The sequence below is a fragment of the Thalassophryne amazonica genome, chromosome 22 (genome assembly GCF_902500255.1).
Source record: "Thalassophryne amazonica chromosome 22, fThaAma1.1, whole genome shotgun sequence".
Lineage (NCBI taxonomy): Eukaryota > Metazoa > Chordata > Actinopteri > Batrachoidiformes > Batrachoididae > Thalassophryne > Thalassophryne amazonica.
The window spans coordinates 29,071,708-29,097,615 of record NC_047124.1 but is presented as its reverse complement, the minus strand read 5'-3'; the positions used below and the strand labels follow the sequence as shown (position 1 = coordinate 29,097,615).

The window sequence follows — 25,908 nt, the reverse complement described above, 5'->3', positions numbered from 1 at the left end:
GTAATTTTATGGGAAAAAACTCGTAATATTACGAGAATAAAGTCATAATATTACAAGAATAAAGTTGTAATCTAAAAAACTTGTAGTATTACGAGAATAAAGTCATAATATTATGAGAATAAAGTTGTAATTTTATGAGAAAAAACTCATATTACAAGAATAAAGTCATAATATTACAAGAATAAAGTTGTAATTTTAAAAAAACTCATAATATTATGAGAATAAAGTCGTAATAAAAAAACTTGTAGTATTACGAGAATAAAGTCATAATATTACGGGAATAAAGTCATAATATTACAAGAATAAAGTTGTAATTTAAAACAAAAACTTGTAGTATTACAAGAATAAAGTCATAATATTACGAGAATAAAGTTGTAATTTTATGAGAAAAAACTCGTAATATTACGAGAATAAAGTCATAATATTACGAGAATAAAGTTGTAATTTTATGAAAAACCTCATAATATTACGAGAATAAAGTTGTAATTTAAAACAAAAACTTGTAGTATTACAAGAATAAAGTCATAATATTACGAGAATAAAGTTGTAATTTTATGAGACAAAACTCGTAATATTACGAGAATAAAGTCATAATATTACGAGAATAAAGTTGTAATTTTATGAAAAACCTCATAATATTACGAGAATAAAGTCATGATATTATGACAAGAGACATAATTTTATGAGAAAAACTCTGCATCTCAAAATGAGATCGGCGGAGTGCTTTGTTAAGTTGTAATCCAGTATAGGTTTTACAAATAAGGAAATATTTCATCTTTTAGCCTATCTGCACCACATTATCATTAGTATCAGAACTTTGAAAAGAAAAGGCAAGAAAATGGGCCTATTCCAGAGGAGGAACCACACTGACTTCTCCCGTGGTTCCGTGATTAGTAGCTCCAGAAATCGCCTCTTTCATGAAGGAGATGGCTGGAACTGGCAGTCTGCATGGTTATTGTTTCTCGTCTAAATACGACTTTATTCTTGTAATATTAATATTACAAGTTTTTCATCATAATATTATGAATTTGTTTCTCATAAATTTATGACTTTATTCTTGTCATATTATAACTTTATTCTCATAATATTATGAGTTTTTTCTCATAAAATTACGACTTTATTCTCGTAATATTATAACTTTATTCTCGAAGACTTAAAAAAACTAAATGTGGCCCAAAAAAGCCGTCGTACCCATGACCTTGACCTTTGCTAAAATGAACTCTTTAAGTGCAATTCCGGGGTCGACCTTCATAAACAAAGACCTGGGAAGGAACAAAAAGACAAATATTCCTCAAATTCTATCTGCAAAAATAAACTTTGTTTAAATCCAGCAGGGGGCAGCAGAGTCTTGGGAACTTTTTTTTTTTTTTGTCTTTAAAGGGAAGGGCTGATGAACTCCTGTTGGAGTTGCTGTCACTTTCTTTGATTTGGTCAGATCCCCCTGGGGTCAGCTCCATGGATCAGACTGGTGCCTCAGGTTGTAGTTCTGGAGTTCAATCTGGTCTTTGATCTGATTGATCAGGATCTGAGAGAGGAGGATCCCAACCAGCTGAAGAAGAGAAAGTCAAAGACAGTAAAATCCAAGTCCAAGCTGAGCCTGTATGTTATTCAAGGCAAACAACAGAACGTCTAAAATCCTAAGAGCTTTTAAGTCAGCTTGGTTTATTTCTCAGCATTATTTTTTAAAGGACACATTAGTTGCAGGGGTGGTGGCCAACCAGTTAGTGCACTTGGTTTTAGTGTGGAAGGTTCTCAGGTCAAGCCCCACCCCTGCCACATTTCTCCATGTAATGTGGAGTTGTGTCAGGAAGGGTATCTGGTGTAAAACCTGTGTCAAATCAACATGCAGATCCACCTTGGTTTTGCTTTGGCAACCCCAAGTGAAAAGAAGGAGCAGTCGAAGGGACTTACTAGTCATATTAACACACATTACCTAACTCTAAGCCAACCCATAAATGGGCAAAAAGGGTGGAGCATGTGCAAGACTGACGCCGTGTGACCTAGCTAAAACAAGCAGGGTAGATAATCTGGCTTCAGGTCCCTGAAAAACACCTATTTTTACAGACTGGGTGGTGGCTCCAAAATTGCATGGCCTCTGGTGAATGAAATAAAAATTGGCATAGCGCCTAAATAACGTGGTACTATCAGTCTAGGTCAGGGGTGGGCAATCATGTGCCATAAAGGGCCAAGACATTGCAGGTTTTCCTTGCTACCAGTCACCTTCACAGGTGATTTCATTAATGTTCAGGTGTCTCAGCCGGTGATTTAATTGATGACCAGGTGTTTATGTGCAGGGGAGAAGTTCATCAGCAACCCACCTGGTGAGGTGATTGGTTGCAAGGAAAACCTGCAGTGTCTCGGCCCTCGTTGCCCACCCTTGGTCTAGGTAAAGTTACCTCGCGATCAATACTTGCTAATTAGCACTAACAGTGCTAACATACAGGTGAAATAATACTAAAATTTAAGTCGTTGGAAATACTGGAGCACCCACTTCTCTGTCATCTATTAGTACACATAAAGTGTAGGTGACATGATATGTAATGTTTTCTTGAGTATTTAAGACTAAAATTAAACAACAGTTTGAAATTAATGTTTTCCTGGTGCACGGTTACTGAAGAGATGAATATTCAGATTTTGAACTACGCACCACTAAAAACCAGGAACTTCCGGGCAAGTCATGACATTGGAGAAGAAGGAGGAAGTAACATCAGCAGGAGAACCATTATCTTAACAGCCCCATTTGTTTGGTTAAAACACTGGTGCAGGAGGAGTCCGCTAGTTTCAGTTTTCTAAGGATCATATGTGTTGGAATGAGTGGATTAAACAGATAAGTGGGTCACCCAGCGACTTGTCCGTCTTGTCCTCCGCACATTTTGAAGACAGCTGTTTTGACATTGTCCCATTGAGGAGGGTAGACTTCAGCTGGAACCAGAAGTCTGACAGCTGTGGACCAGCAGGTGCTACTTTTTTGACACGCTTTGAACACCGCGGCTTAAACAATAATGCGGCTAATTTTTACAGGCTACTGACAGCCCCGTTTCCACCGAGTGGTTCAGGTCGGTGCTGCGCGGTATTATATATGTGGGAACGGTTACGTCTGGCAAGCAAAACCCTTTTGATTGACAGGTAGAAGACTTACACTCAACAAAAATATAAACGCAACACTTTTGGTTTTGTCCCATTTTGTATGAGATGAACTCAAAGATGTAAAACTTTTCCACATACACAATATCACCATTTCCCTCAAATATTGTTCACAAACCAGTTGAAATCTGTAATAGTGAGCACTTCTCCTTTGCTGAGATAATCCATCCCACCTCACAGGTGTGCCATATCAAGATGCTGATTAGACACCATGATTAGTGCACAGGTGTGCCTTAGACTGCCCACAATAAAAGGCCACTCTGAAAGGTGCAGTTTTGTTTTATTGGGGGGGATACCAGTCAGTATCTGGTGTGACCACCATTTGCCTCATGCAGTGCAACACATCTCCTTCGCATAGAGTTGATCAGCTTGTCAATTGTGGCCTGTGGAATGTTGGTCCACTCCTCTTCAATGGCTGTGTGAAGTTGCTGGATATTGGCAGGAACTGGTACACTCTGTCGTATACGCCGGTCCAGAGCATCCCAAACATGCTCAATGGCTGACATGTCCGGTGAGTATGCCGGCCATGCAAGAACTGGGACATTTTCAGCTTCCAAGAATTGTGTACAGATCCTTGCAACATGGGGCCGTGCATTATCCTGTTGCAACATGAGGTGATGTTCTTGGATGTATGGCACAACAATGAGCCTCAGGATTTCGTCACGGTATCTCTGTGCATTCAAAATGCCATCAATAAAATGCACCTGTGTTCTTCGTCCATAACAGACGCCTGCCCATACCATAACCCCACCGCCACCATGGGCCACTCGATCCACAACACTGACATCAGAAAACCGCTCACCCACACGACGCCACACACGCTGTCTGCCATCTGCCCTGAACAGTGTGAACCGGGATTCATCCGTGAAGAGACCACCTCTCCAACGTGCCAAACGCCAGCGAATGTGAGCATTTGCCCACTCAAGTCGGTTACGACGACGAACTGGAGTCAGGTCGAGACCCCGATGAGGACGACGAGCATGCAGATGAGCTTCCCTGAGACGGTTTCTGACAGTTTGTGCAGAAATTCTTTGGTTATGCAAACCGATTGTTTCAGCAGCTGTCCGAGTGGCTGGTCTCAGACGATCTTGGAGGTGAACATGCTGGATGTGGAGGTCCTGGGCTGGTGTGGTTACACGTGGTCTGCGGTTGTGAGGCTGGTTGGATGTACTGTCAAATTCTCTGAAATGCCTTTGGAGACGGCTTATGGTAGAGAAATGAACATTCAATACACGAGCAACAGCTCTGGTTGACATTCCTGCTGTCAGCATGCCAATTGCACGCTCCCTCAAATCTTGCGACATCTGTGGCATTGTGCTGTGTGATAAAACTGCACCTTTCAGAGTGGCCTTTTATTGTGGACAGTCTAAGGCACACCTGTGCACTAATCATGGTGTCTAATCAGCATCTTGATATGGCACACCTGTGAGGTGGGATGGATTATCTCAGCAAAGGAGAAGTGCTCACTATCACAGATTTAGACTGGTTTGTGAACAATATTTGAGGGAAATGGTGATATTGTGTAAGTGGAAAAAGTTTTACATCTTTGAGTTCATCTCATACAAAATGGGACAAAACCAAAAGTGTTGCGTTTATATTTTTGTTGAGTATACATTGACGAGCATGCGAACGGTGTTGCACAGCGTCTCCACTCCACACGGATGCAAAACTGAGTATTTTCACATTATTTTATTTTATTTTTTTTGTGGATCATGGGATAATTTCATCGTGTGCAGACAGAATCCACTGATGCTTGTGGTAATTGAGACGTTATGAACAGATGAGGTGCTACAGTCTTTCAACTTGTGGTGCAGAGGCCGCCTGGTGGATGAGGATGCGCCGCTCACAGCGGAGAATGGAACCAGCACCCACAGACACAGATGCAGTCAACGGATTACCACTGTGCCAGCGCTGTAACCTAGCACAAACTGCCAGTGTCACAGGGGGACTTTTCTTCAGCCAGGACAAGGAATTAAATTGTTTTCAGACATTGTTTTCCAAACTCAGGCTTTATGTGGACACATTTTCATCAGACAGGTTAAGACTTTATATTTACTCCTTGTGTGAATGGTTTTAACATTTAATAATAGCATGTTGATCATGCTACTAACGTAAAGCACACTAACTTTATTCAAGAAGGAAACAGTATATATTTTAAAAATAGCTGATATTTTCAGTCCCTCATGTCATGTTTAAGATTTAAAATTTATGTACCTGGTTCTAAGAAAATAAATAAATAAATAAATCCAGACTTCCTCATCACTTTTTTTCTGATGTCAAGGACGGTAAAACAAACTATTTCTTTTCTTTCTTTAATCAGTCGATTATGACCAAAGAGCTGGCAAAAAAAAAGGTTACCATCTCCACCCGCATGCCAAAATCACCTGCATTAATTATTTAATTTTTTTTTTTTTAATAATTGCCATTCTGTGTTCTGAACTCTGCCAATATTACCACTGTTGTCAGACTGAAGGATTTCCTCCAGGGTTTAGTCTCCCTCATTGTGGTTTAAATAAGGCTCAAAATCATAAGGATGTATCCCCGACAGCTTCTTCAGACATTTTCAGAATCACCTTCACACTGGACTTCAAAAAAAGCTCCACATTACAGAAAAAAACTGGTTTGGGCTTGAATCAACAGGTCCCGTTCTCCCGAAGATGTCACAGCAATATGGCTGAGGGCTGAAATAGAGCGCATGCTTCAGACAGATGTTGTTTATCCTTCACCCACGCACTTATCATCGACTTTTATTGTTCAGGATTTCATCATTTTTAGTGATAATTTGTGCACATTTTTTGGTGTCACCTACTCTTTAATTGCACAGCAAAACAATAATTTTATGGCCTAAAATGGTTAAAACTAATGAGTATAGAAAAATTCATCCCCATACAGTTGTGAACAGGGAAACTAGCTACAGAGGCCAAAACCAATTTTTTGTACCAAGGTGAATACATTTATTTCTCTTATAATGATGAACATTTAAACATAGGGGGTCTACGAGATTCGCTTTTAGAGTCAGCCTCTAATGGCCATTTTAGGAACTATATATTTTGGGCACTTCTGCGAAGGCTTCATTTTTCAGCACCAGCTTGTATAAACCATATACAATCACAAGTTGTTGCAAGTAATTGTTTACATCGCAATGCAGTTGCAAGAGGCACAAGGTTATTGCTGAGTTCTGGAAACCGGTGAAGTGCAAAACTGCAAGGCTGTCAACAGCTGATACACGCTGTCGGTGCCTATCGGCAGTAAAGGCACAAAAGAAACAAACAAAAAAAAACATTATAAATTACTACTTGTGACAATATGTTGATGACATTATGATTACCTATATTACATAGTAGTTGCTTATATGGAATGCACGTAATTATAATGTCATCTACATATTGTAGCATGTCAGACATTGTAGCACTTGCAAGATCACTGACATTATTTTCTTGCTATTTTAGTCATAATGTAAATTTTTGGCAACTGTTTCAACTCCATAAATTGAAAAATAAAGGGCTTGTTTGTTAATAGTGTTCTTTTCTTATGAAGGCTGGACGGCAGCACTGACCTGTGGTATGGCCAATCCCACAGCGATGCCTCCCAGCAGGAACAGGTTACTGTGGATCCAGTTAACCACTTTGTCTATGCAGCCGTTGGTGTGGATGTAGTCTCCGGCTTGCACGTAGTCCATATTTTGCATGTCCTGGCCACACTTAGTGTTGATAACTGCCTGAGGACACGATACAACACGATAAAACCATTTGTTGAATTCTGCGTGAGAGGTCACGAGTAGAGGAGACGATGCCCTGATCTGACCTCGGTCTTGAAAATTATGCAGCAGGAGAAGGGGACCGAACAACGTTCTCTGCTCGGGTTGGTCGGCGTGCAGTTGAAATACATGTTGTTGGACCAGTCCAGGTACGCCACACCGCCACAGCAGCCAAACTGAGGACGTAAAACACGTAAAAAGACGTATTACTTACTGATGTGGTTTTTGTGCAGAATATTGCTAAAATAATGGAGTATGTAGGAATGTCTAGTCACCTCTCGCTGACCAAAGTCAATTAGGTTTTGCAGATCGATATCTTCTCTGTAATGGACAATGGCGCTGTTGATCATTTCGGTTACTTTACTTCGTGCCTTGGTGGAGAATTGAAGATAATGTAGTTTGTGAGTACTTTATAATTATCTGCAAAATAGGTGTAATTTGTATCAAATATAAAAAAAAAACCCCAACACAGATATAATTCACTGTTTTCACAATATAGTGAGCTAGTGGATACTCGCAAGAACCACATGGTGTTGATGTTGGTATTCACGTGGTTTGCATAGGCAGTGGAGAGCGTAGATGTGTGAATTTACTAACAAAAGTCATCGGGAGATGACATATTCCCTCGGTCCCCACAAATCAGTAATACAAAGTTTGGGGGGGATCACCCAAGTACACACTTATAGTAAATATGAATGAAATTGGTAATAACATCAACTTCATTCATCCCGAAGGAAATTATTTTGCCACAGTACAGAAACAGTTTATACAATAAGTACAACAAATTTATGTGAAATGACTGGAAGATATATTTGCACAAGATGTTCAATAATTGCACATAACTCTGAATGAATAACTCTGAATAACTCTGTTCATTATGTATTCATCCTGCAGAAGGGAGAGGAATTATACAGTCTGATTGGCACAGGTAGGAAAGACATCATGTGGCGTTCTGTGGTGCACCTTGGTGGTGTTGTCCAGGATGCTGAGCAGTTTCCTCAGCATCCTCCTCTCTAATACCGCCACTACAGACTCGAGCTCAACCCCCAGGACAGAGCCAGCTCTCCCAATGAGTCTGTTCAAGATATTGCCCTTGTCAGCTATCAGATATTGCGCTAACAAGGGCAATATCTTGCAATGACAATAAATAGCAATGACAATATCTCTATCGCTGTGACCTTGAAATTGACCCCGAGGTCACAGTAATCGAATGGTGTCGGGGATCACCTCAGTACACCCTTATGCAAAATATGAATGAAATGGGTTGACTGGTTTTTGAGATATCGTGCAATCAAGCAACAGACAGAAGGATGTTAGGACATACAGACATGCTGATCGCTATATGCCCCGTATCAACTATTTCCCATGATGCTATGCATATTTTGGCCTTTCTCTACCAACTGACAGGTGGTGCAAAATTCAGAAAACACATCAGCCTATTTATGAAAAGTAAATCTTTGTTATAAATGGCCCTATGTGTGTGGCCCAGTATGTGTAGCTTTCTGTGTCCAAACAGTGGAGTACACACTTCCTAGGTGACCCATTACACCAATTAACCACACAAAAAGCTGTATTATTAGAAATATTTTCAATAAAATGCTCATAAAGGAGCCATTCAGTCATGCTAATGCTAGCAGTTAGCATTGCACTATGTGATACTACTGAGTATGTCATTTTCAGCGCACATGAACAATTTACATCCACCATGAATTGCTGCTTTTAGGAGCTCACTGTGGTCACGTTGTCAACCACAGTCTGAAAATAAACTTAAGATTTACAGAATATAGTAACTAAATAAAAGTTATTCTTCTTTGTGTTTGTTGGTGGATCGCAAAACTAGCTGTAGACGTGCATACCGCCACCTACTGTATCAGATTGTGTAGAATCATGGCATTAACTATTCTAAATCAATACAAGACAAAACATGAAACAACATGAAAAAATGTTCAATAAAGCCCCTCTATCAATAAATCAATCATAAACAATAGTTATGTTTATGAGCTTTTGACAAGAGCGGAGGTTAGGTTTGAGTTAGCATAAGTTAGCGTGCACGCTGACATCTGTGAAATGTAAACCACTCCAGATGTGTTATCAGGTTACAAAAAACAGTATTTTCAGTTTTAGAAGTGTTTATTTCTTGCTAGTGTTTACATAATACTGTATATGACAAAGAGGTTACATGTACACACAAACAAAATGGCAGCTAGACTGTGACGTCACCACGCTAACGTCCGCGAAATGTCTTGTAAACCACTTCAGAGATGTTATTAGATTACAAAAACAGCATTTTCAGTTTTAGAAGTGTTTATTTCTCACTAGCTTTTACAGGATATATGAGAAACATGTTATATAAACACACAAATGACGCAGTTTTACAGAGACCCGTCCCTGATGTCATGTTGCCGCTCTTCTCGTATGGCTGTCACCCATACCACTCAAAACAAAAATGGAACAGAATGAAACAGAATGTGACTTTTTATCCTCTTAAAATATGTCAAGGTTAGCCATCTTTGAACTTGTGGAAATCCTGCCCATAATTGAAGCGAGTTCATCCAGTGAGCCATTTGTTTGTGTGATACACTCAAAAAACTGACTCATTGGATTGAATTTTCATCTAATAAATATCTAATATCTAATAATAAATAAATATCTAATAATAATAAAAAGTTCCAACTAAATTGAATTACATTTGTCTTGCAAGAATGTGCTTGATTTGTGTGGGGCAACATATATTTATTACATGGAAATCATGGCCATAATTGAATTAAGTTCATCCAATGACCCATTTTTTTGAGTGTAGGAAAACTATTTTAGCATGCAAAAAATGTCTTCAAAATATGTCATCAAAAGTTGACATTCACCCCCCCCCCCCCCCCCCCCCCGAAAAAAGGCCATGGGAGGAGGGGGGGAGTGGATGCCCTGGACCTAACTTCCCCTGGCTACGGGCCTGTTTGTTACCTTATCAGAGAAAATGAAGCCCAGGACACCAGCAGCAAGCTGGAGGAGGAAGATGACTACCAGACAGATACAAAACTGCAAGAAAAAAAGACACAAACAGGTTAATCTCCTTTGTGTTATTTCCTTAAAAGAACACTTCTGTTAGACTTAATCTGGACTTGACATGCAATTACGCCACTGCATTACAAATCTAAAATACAGTTGAAGCAAGAGCCACTTGGGTGACAATTCTTGTAATTTTGCCTCCGTACCCTACAATAAAGGAGATGAAATTAAACATTTTATCTGTAAATCAAGGGGTTTAACAAAAAAAAATTCACAAAATATACACAGTCTTTAATCAGCTCATGTAATCCACAGGGGCTATATGCTGTTGCTGAGTAATAACCCCCCGTCACACATACGCCGATTGAGGCCAAATGGCGCCAGAATGACACATCCGGCCACAATCGGGAAATATTGACTTGTGGACCAAAGACCAACGGACGGCAGTCTGTGAGCATCTACATATACTGTATTTGGTCCCATTCGCTCGGCTGTCCCAAGTGTGTTGCACATGTTCAAAACACTCTTGGGGCCACTGAGATGGAATGCACATCTTACAGTGGTCTATATGCAGTTTTTGCATCATCTGATTGCAGTCTACATATTCTGATGGCATCAAAACAGCATCTTAAACGATCTGATTTTGGCTGATTGAGCTCTGAGATCGATCGGTCACAGCAAACCCTACCGGCATGTTGTGCCACAGATGTCCACCTCCATTGGACCCCGGCCAGGGACGACAAACGAACTGTTTACATGTAATAACATGTATGTGGCACACATTCTTCATGTACAATGAATGTGAACAGCGCACAATCAAACCAAAAGCACTGTGTGCCACTGCGCATCTCTGTGATCTCATGCACAGTAATGCATCATAGTGCACCTCAGGCACGGAGCTGAATGGATCTCACCACTGTAATATGCATATTATTACTTGATCACCATCTAAACTCTGTAGGAGGTGTGACTGTATCACACAGCGCGGCCTCCCACTCCAGTCCCATGTTTGCCATCCATACGTTTGGACATCGGGCAGTCTTCAGCGCCTTTTATGTCCGTCTGATGGCAGTCTGTGTCATCTACCTGCTGTCTACATGCGCTTTGGATGTCATCGTGCAGGTGTGGATATCTGCCGTTTCGGCCTGGTTCTTGCACATTAGTGCTACAGTATGTGTGATGGGGGCTTAAGACTCCTTATTTACCGTCTGCAGGAGGCAGATGTTTTCTCTCAGAGAGCCCACGCAGCCGCAGAAGGTGATGAAGAACATGAGGACCCCGACGACCATCAGTATGACAGAAGGGTCCACTGACAGACATGCCAGAGCTGCCTCTGAAGCACAACACAGCAGAGGGAGGAACGCACCGAGTCTGCTTTCAAATCAGCAAATTCATCTTTCCAGCAGCTGCATGACACACGATCTAAGAATGTGGAATCTTTTACCTGCATTTTTCACCACACGTGCATACACACCAATGGACACCATCACCAGGGAGATGATCTAAAAAAAAAAAGGCAGAGAGAAAAACATTTAAGGTGATTAAGTGGAAAATCACAATAAAAACTACTGTAAGAGGAGAATCTTTCCCGTGTTCTGTTCATACTTGTCTGGGGTGTGGCAGTTCCCCCCCACAGCACTTAATCATGATGGCGTGAACAATGTGAGTGAAGATTTTTTTTGGTGTTTGCAGAAATATGACTCACACTCAGGTGCTGCAGAGGTTCAAGACTAATAAAGGCTGAAGGAGACCTACATACAGTAAACAGTGCTACAAAAAATCTCAAAACCAACGGCATTATAAAACCCATTTATTAAAAAAAAAAATACAATATCGGACATTTAATCAAATTTAGTGAAGACACAGTTCTTTAGCTCATTAGAATTTGAAGCAGATGCAGCTCCAGGGCCCTATCTTGCATCAGGCCGAAAGCAGCGCATAGTGCATGTGTCAGTACTAGTTTAATTCTCCTGACTGCATATAGGAAAATCTACCCGGAATGAATTTCGCCATTCAACATCTGTTTTTTTTTTTAAGCCGATCAACGCATTTCTGGTAGCATTAATACAGTGATGGATTTTGTTTACTGCCACCTGGCTAATGTGCATTATTACGTCCCCCAAGGACGTAATAAAATCATCAGTGTTTATTTGTCTGTTTGTCTGTCTGTTAGCAGAATTACATCAAAACTACTGCACAGCTTTTTATGAAAGTTTCACCACAGGTAGATATTAGGCCATGGAAGAACCCATTGAATTTTGGAGGTGATCCAGATCCGGAGTCTGGATCAAGTTTCACTTTATATAGGCTTTGGAGGATTACTGTTAGAAGGATTACATTAAAACTACTACACGGATTTTGACAACATTTTCAAAACAGATAGATATTAGGCCATGGAAGAATCCATTCAATTTTGGAGGTGATCTGGAGCCGAATCTGGATTCTGGATCAAGATTCACTTTATTTAGACTTTAAAGGATTATTTTTAGGATTATGTCAAAACTACTACATGGATTTTGACAACATTTTCAAAACAGATAGATATTAGGCCATGGAAGAATCCATTAAATTTTGGAGGTGATCTGGAGCCGAATCTGGATTCTGGATCAAGATTCACTTTATTTAGGTTTTAAAGGATTATTTTTAGAAGGATTACGTCAAAACTACTACACGGATTTTGACAACATTTTCAAAACAGATAGATATTAGGCCATGGAAGAATCCATTCAATTTTCGAGGTGATCTGGAGCCGAATCCGGATTCTGGATCCAGATTTCATTTTATACATGCTTTGAAGGATTACTTCAAAACTACTTCACGGATTCTCACCAAATTTGCACCACAGGTAGATATTAGGGCATGGAAGACTCCACTGAATTTTGGAGGTGATCCAGATCCGGATTGGAGAACATCAGAAATCTCTGATTACTCTTATTTTGTATTTATTTTGGTGTTTGTTTACTGTCATCACATTATCTCCGTTTGTTGTCATGGAGAAGAGTGAAAATCTCAGGAATATGATGGTCCCACAGCTGTAAAAATGTGCCACTGTAAGGAGTGTTCCCTGCAATGGAAAACTGTGCCGGGAGCCTCACGAGTTTATTGGATTTTAAAGAAGTGTGGCCACGAAGAGTCGCACAGTGCAAGTCACAGGTGATGATAAGGGATGTGGCTCCGGTCGGGATCTCTACCAGCCGTTCATGTTAGCGATGTTACCGGCTTACTGACTGTAGACAACCAAATGAAAGAACCATGCAACAAAAAAGTGACGATGGCTATCGGATGTTTACTGACTGTCATGTAAAACTAGTAGAACTTGGATGTATCAAAGGGGCCAATGACTTTGTGTGAACCTGTGTATTATCCAATCTTGTTTAGATGTATTTTGTTTAAAGATATGTTAGTGCTAGCTTTCAGAATAAATCAAATCAAATCAATTTTATTTATATAGCGCCAAATCACAACAAACAGTTGCCCCAAGGCGCTTTATATTGCAAGGCAAAGCCATACAATAATTACGGAAAAACCCCAACAGTCAAAACGACCCCCTGTGAGCAAGCACTTGGCGACAGTGGGAAGGAAAAACTCCCTTTTAACAGGAAGAAACCTCCAGCAGAACCAGGCTCAGGGAGGGGCAGTCTTCTGCTGGGACTGGTTGGGGCTGAGGGAGAGAATCAGGAAAAAGACATGCTGTGGAGGGGAGCAGAGATCAATCACTAATGATTAAATGCAGAGTGGTGCATACAGAGCAAAAAGAGAAAGAAACACTCAGTGCATCATGGGAACCCCCCAGCAGTCTAAGTCTATAGCAGCATAACTAAGGGATGGTTCAGGGTCACCTGATCCAGCCCTAACTATAAGCTTTAGCAAAAAGGAAAGTTTTAAGCCTAATCTTAAAAGTAGAGAGGGTGTCGGTCTCCCTGATCCGAATTGGGAGCTGGTTCCAGAGGAGAGGAGCCTGAAAGCTGAAGGCTCTGCCTCCCATTCTACTCTTAAAAACCCTAGGAACTACAAGTAAACCTGCAGTCTGACAGCTAATATGCGCATTGAATGACATATCCTGATCAAAAATGACTCCAAGATTTCTCACAGTATTACTAGAGGTCAGGGTAATGCCATCCAGAGTAAGGATCTGGTTAGACACCATGTTTCTAAGATTTGTGGGGCCAAGTACAATAACTTCAGTTTTATCTGAGTTTAAAAGCAGGAAATTAGAGGTCATCCATGTCTTTATGTCTGTAAGACAATCCTGCAGTTTAGCTAATTGGTGTGTGTCCTCTGGCTTCATGGATAGATAAAGCTGGGTATCATCTGCGTAACAATGAAAATTTAAGCAATGCTGTCTAATAATACTGCCTAAGGGAAGCATGTATAAAGTGAATAAAATTGGTCCTAGCACAGAACCTTGTGGAACTCCATAATTAACCTTAGTCTGTTAAGAAGATTCCCCATTTACATGAACAAATTGTAATCTATTAGATAAATATGATTCAAACCACTGCAGCGCAGTGCCGTAAATACCTATAGCATGCTCTAATCTCTGTAATAAAATTTTATGGTCAACAGTATCAAAAGCAGCACTGAGGTCTAACAGAACAAGTACAGAGATGAGTCCACTGTCCGAGGCCATAAGAAGATCATTTGTAACCTTCACCAATGCTGTTTCTGTACTATGATGAATTCTAAAACCTGACTGAAACTCTTCAAATAGACCATTCCTCTGCAGATGATCAGTTAGCTGTTTTACAACTACCCTTTCAAGAATTTCTGAGAGAAAAGGAAGGTTGGAGATTGGCCTATAATTAGCTAAGATAGCTGGGTCAAGTGATGGCTTTTAAAGTAATGGTTTAATTACTGCCACCTTAAAAGCCTGTGGTACATAGCCAACTAATAAAGATAGATTGATCATATTTAAGACCAAAGCATTAATTAATGGTAGGGCTTCCTTGAGCAGCCTGGTAGGAATGGGGTCTAATAGACATGTTGATGGTTTGGAGGAAGTAACTAATGAAAATAACTCAGACAGAACAATCGGAGAGAAAGAGTCTAACCAAATACCGGCATCACTGAAAGCAGCCAAAGAGAACGATATGTCTTTGGGATGGTTATGAGTAATTTTTTCTCTAATAGTTAAAATTTTATTAGCAAAGAAAGTCATGAAGTCATTACTAGTTAAAGTTAAAGGAATACTCGGCTCAATAGAGCTCTGACTCTTTGTCAGTTTGGCTACAGTGCTGAAAAGAAACCTGGGGTTGTTCTTATTTTCTTCAATTAGTGATGAGTAGTAAGATGTCCTAGCTTTACGGAGGGCTTTTTTATAGAGCAACAGACTCTTTTTCCAGGCTAAGTGAAGATCTTCTAAGTTAGTGAGACGCCATTTCCTCTCCAACTTACGGGTTATCTACTTTAAGCTGCGAGTTTGTGAGTTATACCATGGAGTCAGGCATGTCTGATTTAAGGTTCTCTTTTTCAGAGGAGCTACAGCATCCAAAGTTTTCCTCAAAGAGGATATAAAACTATTGACGAGATAATCTATCTCACTCACAGAGTTTAGGTAGCTACTCTGCCCTGTGTTGGTATATGGCATTGGAGAACATAAAGAAGGAATCATATCCTTAAACCTAGTTACAGCGCTTTCTGAAAGACTTCTACTGTAATGAAACTTATTCCCCACTGCTGGGTAGTCCATCAGAGTAAATGTAAATGTTATTAAGAAATGATCAGACAGAAGGGGGTTTTTGAGGGAATACTGTTAATTCTTCAATTTCCATACCATAAGTCAGAACAAGATCTAAGGTATGATTAAAGTGGTGGGTGGACTCATTTACATTTTGAGCAAAGCCAATCGAGTCTAACAATAGATTAAATGCAGTGCTGAGGCTGTCATTCTCAGCATCTGTGTGGATGTTAAAATCGCCCACTATAATTATCTTATCTGAGCTAAGCACTAAGTCAGACAAAAGATCCGAAAATTCACAGAGAAACTCACAGTAACGACCAGGTGGACGATAGATAACAACAAATAAAACTGGTTTTTGGGACTTCCAATTTGGATGGACAAGACTAAGAGTCAAGCTTTCAAATGAATTAAAGCTCTGTCTGGGTTTTTGATTAATTAATAAGCTGGAGTGGAAGATTGCTGCTAATCCTCCGCCTCGGCCCGTGGTACGAGCGTTCTGACAGTTAGTGTGACTCGGGGGTGTTGACTCATTTAAACTAACATATTCATCCTGCTGTAACCAGGTTTCTGTAAGGCAGAATAAATCAATATGTTGATCAATTATTATATCATTTACTAACAGGGACTTAGAAGAGAGAGATCTAATGTTTAATAAACCACATTTAACTGTTTTAGTCTGTGGTGGAGTTGAAGGTGCTATATTATTTTTTCTTTTTGAATTTTTATGCTTAAATAGATTTTTGCTCTAGTTGGTGGTGGTCTGGGAGCAGGCATCGTCTCTACGGGGATGGGGTAATGAGGGGATGGCAGGGGGAGAGAAGCTGCAGAGAGGTGTGTAAGACTACAACTCTGCTTCCTGGTCCCAACCCTGGATAGTCACGGTTTGAAGGATTTAAGAAAATTGGCCAGATTTCTAGAAATGAGAACTGCTCCATCCAAAGTGGGATGGATGCCGTCTCTCCTAACAAGACCAGGTTTTCCCCAGAAGCTTTGCCAATTATCTATGAAGCCCACCTCATTTTTTGGACACCACTCAGACAGCCAGCAATTCAAGGAGAACATGCGGCTAAACATGTCACTCCCGGTCCGATTGGAATACACAGAGGGTTACAAAGGACCTGGAACCGGAAATACGTTGGTTGGCCAACCTTGGAAAATTCAGTTAAAAACAAATAGTGCGCCCGCTCTGGCGGTACGTAAGTAGCGATATGCAGTAGGGTATTTGTGCGCTCTCATGGTTATGTCTGTCTCACAGTGAAGTGCAGTTGGGCGCAGTGCTGGTGCAAAAGGGACTGCACCAAAGGGACTGCACCACTGAAAACATGGTCAAAAGCACAGCCCTGTTTGCACCTGATGAGATACAGCGGTAATTGGGTGGATGAGATGTAGAACAAGAAGGCGGGACCTCATGGAGCTTAAAGGATCTGCTTACACACTTTGACGCGTTGCATACAGATCTCTTTTTCAGCCAGAAAACCTCACACTTGAGTCCACCGTCTAAATACCAAAGCGCCAGTTTCTAATGTACCCAACTCTTAAAGCAGGGGTCTCCAACCCTGTTCCTGGAGAACACCTGCCCTGCAAGTCACACCTCCAGCTCTTGATTGGATTAGCGCACCTGACTGAGTTAATTACCTGGCAGTGGAACAGGGAGAGTTAGAAAACATGCACAGCAGGTGGTCTAGAGGAGCAGGGTTGGAGACACCTGTTCTTAAAGGCACTGACAGATGGCAATCTGATTGGTTCAATTCATGTTTCACTCAAAACACACCCATGATTAACAAACAGGCTAATTACAACCCCTTTGCACCTTGAGTATTATTCTGCAGTCAGATTACGTGCAATGTAAATAAAGTGGAGTTGGACGCGTCCTACGTGTATCTCCTCTATGCTGTGCTATACATGATGAAAACAGCACCCAGAAGCTCCCATTGTCTTCCATGTTATTTGTAGTTTGGTGAAACAGCATCGCCACTTGTATTTCAGCACATTTAAAGACATACAATCAGAGGGATTGTGTTCTCACTGAGTCCTCTTATATGACCAAAGAAGAAGAAATACAGAGCATCCGTAAAGTATTAACAGCCCTTCACTTTTTCCATATTTTATGTTACAGCCTTATTCCAAAATGGAGTAAATTAATTTTTCCCTCAAAATTCTATTCACAAAACACCATAATGACAACATGAAGGTTTTTTGTTTTTTTTGCAAATTTATTAAAAATAAAAACTAAGAAATCACACGTACATAAGTATTCACACCCTTTTCTCAATGCATTGTTGATGCACCTTTGGCAGCAATTACACCCTCAAGTCTTCTTGAATATGACTGCACAGGCTTGGTGCACCTATCTTTGGGCAGTTTTGCCCATTCCTCTTTTCAGCACCTCTCAACCTCCATCAGGTTGGATGGGGAGCATCATTTTCAGATCTCTCCAGAGATGTTCAGTCGGATTCACGTCTGGGCTCTGGCTGGGCCACTTAAGGACATTCACAGAGTTGTCCTGAAGCCACTCCTTTGATATCTTGGCTGTGTCCTTAGGGTCATTGTCCTGCTGAAAGATGAAGCGTCACCCCAGTTTGACGCCAACAGCAGTCTGGAACAGATTTTCATCCAGGATGTCTCTGTACATTGCTGCATTCATCTTTCCCTCAACCCTGACATCCCCAACTATGGTATAGGGTGTGAATACTTATGTACACGTGATTTCGTATTATTTTTTTTATTTTTAATAAATTTTCAAAAAACTAAAAAAAAACAAAAAAAAACAAACCTTTTCACATTGTCATTATGGGGTATTGTGTGTAGAATTTTGAGAAAAAAATTATTTCATCCATTTCAGAATAAGGCTGTAACATAAAAAAGTGAGAAAGTGCAGCGCTGTGAATACTTTCTGGATGCACCGTAAGCGCCTGGCAATGATGGTACCTTAGGGCGACTTTTTATGTTGCCTCCTACAGACAATATTAAACAACAAACATTAAATATACCACACACATTTTGGGTGAATAATGGTCGCACCACTGCCATTATAAAAGCTATAAAAAAAATGTTGCTGTGCATTTGATGGCCTAGGCAACCGCATGTGCCACCTATGCCCCTGGTCGCCCATGGCCATGAGGCCCATTGGTTCTGATACTTATCCTTGGATTCAGTAGCGTGAAGTGCATGAGAGCTGGGTTTTTTTCTTGTCTCAAATATATTGCATACTCAGATTGGGGACTGCCCTTTCAAGAATGTAAATTAATGGAATGATCCGCAGCACCGTTGTCCTTTTTTTTTTTCCAAAAAAAAAAAAAGAAAAAAAAAGACCCTTTTACTGCTCCTTTCCCAGTCTGAACAAAACAAAAAGGAGGCCTCAGAAACAGTCTCTCCACAATGAATAAAATGGATCCGGTTACCACAGAGTGCTGCGATAGGACAACAACGTTGGATTTGTCTGGTTCTGGCTCTGGACAATAAAACACCTTGCATTGAGCTTTGGCTCTGTCCTGACAAAACCCAAATATAGCCACAGGCGGCAGAAATGTCAACAACACATTCCACACTAAACAACTTCATGATTTTACACAGCATTTTCCTGTTTCTACCTGCACAAGATAAAGACTTCAGGGATTTGCAGATACCACAATCTGTGCTGCACATTCCGAAACACAGCGACTCAACATTAATTTCCTGTCAGACTTACTATTCACAGAAAACAACGCAATCGCAGTCAATTCCAAGAGTGTTAAATCAAGTTAATCAACACTAATATAGTTAATTTACATGATAATAGAGTAACACTGTTTTGAAGAGAATGTGGGGATAAAATTGGAAAGTCCACAGGAATGTCTGTCCAAGATTTCAAAAAAAAAAAAAAAAAAAAAAAAAAAATCATTGAGTAGTTTTTGAGAACATCAGCAGAAACAGATTTTTTAAAACCTTCTGGGTGGCCATGAGGCCCTTAATGATTCAAGGTCAATGAAAATTTGTGTCGGTTGACGCTGATTCAAGGAATTTCTCTGCAGAATTACTAAAAAAGCAGCTTTCCAACAATAAATTGAGAAGAGTGCAAAGTGTCATGTTTATGCCAAATTAGAGGAAAAGTTTATTAAACACATTTTCTGCAACAAATGGAACAGTGCAAAACAACAAGTCCAACTTACCAAAAACAGACAGCCCCCCAGGGATTGTTTGTACCATCCATCCTTTTTTTTCTGCTTTATCCGGAGTCGGGTCGCGGGGGCAGCAGCTCAAGCAAAGCTGCCCAGACGTCCCGATCCACACACACCTCCCCCAGCTCCTCCGGGGGAACCCCAAGGCATTCCCAAGCCAGCCGAGAGATGTAGTCCCTGCAGCGTGTCCTGGGTCTTCCCCGGGGCCTCCTCCCAATGGGACGTGCCCGGACCACCTCTCCAGCGAGGCATCCAGGGGGCATCCAGAAAAGATGCCCGAGCCACCTCAACTGACTCCTTTCGATGTGGAGGAGCAGCGGCTCGACTCCGAGCTCCTCCCGAGTGACCGAGCTCCTCACCCTATTTCTAAGGGAGCGCCCAGCCACACTGCGGAGGAAACTCATCTCGGCCGCTTGTACTCGCGATCTTGTTCTTTCGGTCATGAGCCAAATCTCATGACCATAGGTGAGGATCGGAACGTAGATCAATCGGTATCGGATCCTGAGGCATCGGACGGTTTGCCAGAATCTCTTCAAGGCCGACCGATAGTCCTCCTCCATGGCCTCACCGAACTGCTCCCAGACCCGAGTTTTTGCCTCTGCGACCACACGGGCTGCAGCACGCTTGGCCTGCCGGTACCTGTCAGCTGCCTCCGGGGTCCCACCTACCAACAAAGATAAGTAGGACTCCTTCTTCAGCTTGACGGCATCCCTTACTTCCGGCGTCCACCACCGGGTTCGGGGATTGCCTCCCCGACAGGCACCAGAGACCTTCTGACCACAGCTATGAGCGGCCGCATCGACAATGGAGGTGGAGAACATGGTCCACTCGGACTCCATGTCTCCAACCTCCCCCAGGATCTGGGAGATGCTCTCCCGTAGTTGGGAGTTGAAGACCTTGCTGACAGAGGGTTCTGCCAGTCGTTCCCAGCAGACTCTCATGATATGTTTGGGCCTGCCAGGTCTGACCGGCTTCCTCCCCTCCCAGCGGAGACCTGTCCCCGACCCGAAGGTGTAGGGATACGACCCTCTCATTCACCGGAGTGAACTCCAACACATGGCGACTGAGCTGGGGAGCAATAAGCAATGCGACCTGTCAGGAAAGATGACTTTAAGCTTGCTTTCAGCTTGTTTTCATCTTGGAATATAATACGTGCCATGGAATTAATATACATGCTGTTGGATTAAACTGCACAGTGTTTGGTACCTTCCAGGAGTAAGTGAGGTCATACCGGACTTTTCCATTGCAAATGGGGAGGCCCACGGAATGAACTTGGTGGTGAAGACGAGGGAATATGTCTAAGAATGATTCTAACATGACAAGTATGATCAAATGAAGTATTAATGTGTTAAAATTAAGAGTTGATTAGAAAAAGTATTTTATAAATAAGTGAAATGAATGATTATATGAGTTGTTTTTCATAAAGAGTGCAGAGTCAGAGAAAAACAGGAAGTGAAGAAGATGTTGCAAGTTGGCAAGAAAAGCTGATGTTAAACAACTGATCAAATGATTAAAATGTTGGTAAAAATGAAATGAATAATAAGGAATGAGAATGTTTGTATATGATCATATGAATTGTTTTTATGTGAAAGAGAGTTATAATGAAATGATTGAATATGATTGATGTGATTCTAAAGAAATGGTTTAAAAGAATGAATTCTCAGAAAAGCTGAAGTGTTAACAGAAAAGAGGAACTTGAGAAATAAGTTACTGGTAGGGGCTGCGGGGATTTCCAGTAAAGTAGAAGGAGAAGGGAGGAGGTTTTGAGTCAACAGCGTCCCCATGGTAACCAACATCATCTGAGGACGACAAGAGTCAAGCACATATATAAACTGTGAAACACCAGAAAACGGGGTTATTCTTCCAGGGAGAGGTGCTGTTGCCACTACTCCCCTGCTACGAGGAGATCACAAGACTTGACCATCTTGTGAGCAGCAATTGGAATTGTGGAGTGAGAGGACTGGAGCCATAAAAGATCATTTGAGAGAGATTTCAACTCCCACTCAGGCCGTCCAGTCACGGAGTAGCAGAACAATGGAGAGTAACCACTGGCCTTAAGTCTGAGTGGGGAATGTTCAACGATTTCTCTCTCAAGGAACATCACCGCATACCAGAATGGATTAGATCAACTTTTGGTTGATTGAAGACGGAATAAATTCCTATGTGGATTAACTTCCTGAAGGATTACAACATCACACAAGGATCGTGGTCAGCTAACGATTAATAGCTGATGAAGAGGAAATCAAGTTCATCGAGCTGGGGACCCTAACCTCAAAAAACCTCCTTCCCTCACTCCTAGAAAAAATTAAGAAGTCAATCCAGTCCCAGTCAAAGTAAGATCAGTCAGAATTATTGAATTAAAAACAAAAATCTCTGCCAATCATTATTCTAATTATACTTGAATTACTGTTGTGAAATTATCACCATATAATCTATGTTGATTATGTTATTGGCACTTGCAAAACCTGCAATAAATTTCCAAGCATGCAGTTAAAGTGTTAAGGCTCGGAGATTGGATTATTGATGCTTCTTAAGGTGTAAAAGTTAAAGTTTATTGGGTGTACAACATCAAAAAGGCTCTAAAAGGTTAGTCTGTTTTTTTAATGAAAATAACACATCCTGGGGACTCGCTGTACGAGTCACTAAATTCAAAATCTAAACATTCCAAGAGCCCTGATCCATAAGAGGAGAGCTGCCGTTAACGGGCGTGGCCGGTTCGTATCCTGGTTCCTGAGAAGGCTATTCGACCGGGTGCGAGATCAGCTTCAGCGGGGTGGACGTCCGGATCAATCAATCAATCAACTTTTTTCTTCTATAGCGCCAAATCACAACAAACAGTTGCCCCAAGGCGCTCCATATTGTAAGGCAAGGCCATACAATAATTATGAAAAACCCCAACGGTCAAAACGACCCCCTATGAGCAAGCACTTGGCAACAGTGGGAAGGAAAAACTCCCTTTTAACAGGAAGAAACCTCCAGCAGAACCAGGCTCAGGGAGGGGCAGTCTTCTGCTGAGACTGGTTGGGGCTGAGGGAAAAAACCAGGAAAAAGACATGCCGTGAAGGGGGGCAGAGATCGATCACTAATGATTAAATGCAGAGTGATGCATACGGAGCAAAAAGAGAAAGAAACAGTGCATCATGGGAACCCCCCCACAATCTACGTCTAAAGCAGCATAACCAAGGGATGGTCCAGGGTCACCCGATCCAGCCCTAACTATAAGCCTTAGCGAAAAGGAAAGTTTTAAGCCTAATCTTAAAAGTAGAGAGGGTATCTGTCTCCCTGATCTGAATTGGGAGCTGGTTCCACAGGAGAGGAGCCTGAAAGCTGAAGGCTCTGCCTCCCATTCTACTCTTACAAACCCTAGGAACTACAAGTAAGCCCGCAGTCTGAGAGCGAAGCGCTCTAATGGGGTAATATGGTACTATGAGGTCCCTAAGATAAGATGGGACCTGATTATTCAAAACCTTATAAGTAAGAAAAGAATTTTAAATTCTATTCTAGAATTAACAGGAAGCCAATCAAGAGAGGCCAACACGGGTGAGATATGCTCTCTCCTGCTAGTCCCCGTCAGTACTCTAGCTGCAGCATTCTGAACCAACTGAAGGCTTTTTAGGGAACTTTTAGGACAACCTGATAATAATGAATTACAATAGTCCAGCCTAGAGGAAATAAATGCATGAATTAGTTTTTCAGCATCACTCTGAGACAAGACCTTTCTGATTTTAGAGATATTGCGTAAATGCAAAAAGGCAGTCCTACATATTTGTTTAATATGCGCTTTGAATGACATATCCTGATCAAAAATGACTCCAAGATTTCTCACAGTATTACTAGAGATCAGGGAAATGCCATCCAGAGTAACGATCTGGTTAGACACCATGCTTCTAAGATTTGTGGGGCCAAGTACAATAACTTCAGTTTTATCTGAGTTTAAAAGCAGGAAATTAGAGGTCATCCATGTCTTTATGTTTGTAAGACAATCCTGCAGTTTAGCTAATTGGTGTGTATCCTCTGGCTTCATGGATAGATAAAGCTGGGTATCTTCTGCGTAACAATGAAAATTTAAGCAATACCGTCTAATAATACTGCCTAAGGGAAGCATGTATAAAGTGAATAAAATTGGTCCTAGCACAGAACCTTGTGGAACTCCATAATTAACTTTAGTCTGTGAAGAAGATTCCCCATTTACATGAACAAACTGTAATCTATTAGACAAATATGATTCAAACCACCGCAGCGCAGTGCCTTTAATACCTATGACATGCTCTAATCTCTGTAATAAAATTTTATGGTCAACAGTATCAAAAGCAGCACTGAGGTCCAACAGAACAAGCACAGAGATAAGTCCACTGTCCGAAGCCATAAGAAGATCATTTGTAACCTTCACTAATGCTGTTTCTGTACTATGATGAATTCTAAAACCTGACTGAAACTCTTCAAATAGACCATTCCTCTGCAGGTGATCAGTTAACTGTTTTACAACTACCCTCTCAAGAATTTTTGAGAGAAAAGGAAGGTTGGAAATTGGCCTATAATTAGCTAAGATAGCTGGGTCAAGTGATGGCTTTTTAAGTAATGGTTTAATTACTGCCACCTTAAAGGCCTGTGGTACATAACCAACTAACAAAGATAGATTGATCATATTTAAGATTGAAGCATTAAATAATGGTAGGACTTCCTTGAGCAGCCTGGCAGGAATGGGGTCCAATAAACATGCCGATGGTTTGGACGAAGCAACCAATGAAAATAACTCAGACAGAACAACCGGAGAGAAAGAGTCTAACCAAATACCGGCATCACTGAAAGCAGCCAAAGATAACGATACATCTTTGGGATGGTTATGAATAATTTTTTCTCTAATAGTCAAAATTTTGTTAGCAAAGAAAGTCATGAAGTCATTACTAGTTAAAGTTAATGGAATACTCAGCTCAATAGAGCTCTGACTCTTTGTCAGCCTAGCTACAGTGCTGAAAAGAAACCTGAGGTTATTCTTATTTTCTTCAATTAGTGATGAGTAGAAAGATGTCCTAGCTTTACGGAGGGCTTTTTTATAGAGCAACAAACTCTTTTTCCAGGCTAAGTGAAGATCTTCTAAGTTAGTGAGACGCCATTTCCTCTCCAACTTACGGGTTATCTGCTTTAAGCTACGAGTTTGTGAGTTATACCACGGAGTCAGACACTTCTGATTTAAAGCTCTCTTTTTCAGAGGAGCTACAGCATCCAAAGTTGTCTTCAAAGAGGATGTAAAACTATTGACGAGATACTCTAACTCCCTTACAGAGTTTAGGTAGCTACTCTGCTCTGTGTTGGTATATGACATTAGAGAACATAACGAAGGAATCATATCCTTAAACCTAGTTACAGCGCTTTCTGAAAGACTTCTAGTGTAATGAAACTTATTCCCCACTGCAGGGTAGTCCATCAGGGTAAATGTAAATGTTATTAAAAAATGATCAGACAGAAGGGAGTTTTCAGGGAATACTGTTAAATCTTCTATTTCCATACCATAAGTCAGAACAAGATCTAAGATATGATTAAAGTGGTGGGTGGACTCATTTACTTTTTGAGCAAAGCCGATAGAGTCTAATAATAGATTAAATGCAGTGTTGAGGCTGTCATTCTCAGCATCTGTGTGGATATTAAAATCGCCCACTATAATTATCTTATCTGAGCTAAGCACTAAGTCAGACAAAAGGTCTGAAAATTCACAGAGAAACTCACAGTAACGACCAGGTGGACGATAGATAATAACAAATAAAACTGTTTTTTGGGACTTCCAATTTGGATGGACAAGACTAAGAGACAAGCTTTCAAATTAATTAAAGCTCTGTCTAGGTTTTTGATTAATTAATAAGCTGGAATGGAAGATTGCTGCTAATCCTCCGCCACGGCCCGTGCTACGAGCATTCTGACAGTTAGTGTGACTCGGGGGTGTTGACTCATTTAAACTAACATATTCATCCTGCTGTAACCAGGTTTCTGTTAGGCAGAATAAATCAATACGTTGATCAATTATTATATCATTTACCAACAGGGACTTAGAAGAGAGAGACCTAATGTTTAATAGACCACATTTAACTGTTTTAGTCTGTGGTGCAATTGAAGGTGCTATATTATTTTTTCTTTTTGAATTTTTATGCTTAAATAGATTTTTGCTGGTTATT

At 40.8% G+C, this 25,908-nt stretch overlaps 1 protein-coding gene across 1 annotated transcript in view; it reads right to left on the bottom strand.

Annotated features, from left to right (window-relative positions):
* Nucleotides 1–1,294: 1,294 nt before the first annotated feature.
* Nucleotides 1,295–25,908, bottom strand: part of tspan33a (tetraspanin 33a) — a 35,054-nt gene continuing 10,440 nt past the window's right edge. The window contains exons 2-8 of the mRNA XM_034163906.1: nt 11,349–11,406; nt 11,110–11,237; nt 9,860–9,934; nt 7,177–7,272; nt 6,949–7,077; nt 6,701–6,862; nt 1,295–1,549 (exon numbers count right to left, since the gene is read on the bottom strand). Of these exons, the coding sequence (XP_034019797.1) occupies nt 1,448–1,549; nt 6,701–6,862; nt 6,949–7,077; nt 7,177–7,272; nt 9,860–9,934; nt 11,110–11,237; nt 11,349–11,406 (750 nt within the window). The 3' untranslated portion in view covers nt 1,295–1,447. The remainder of the gene's footprint in view (nt 1,550–6,700; nt 6,863–6,948; nt 7,078–7,176; nt 7,273–9,859; nt 9,935–11,109; nt 11,238–11,348; nt 11,407–25,908) is intronic.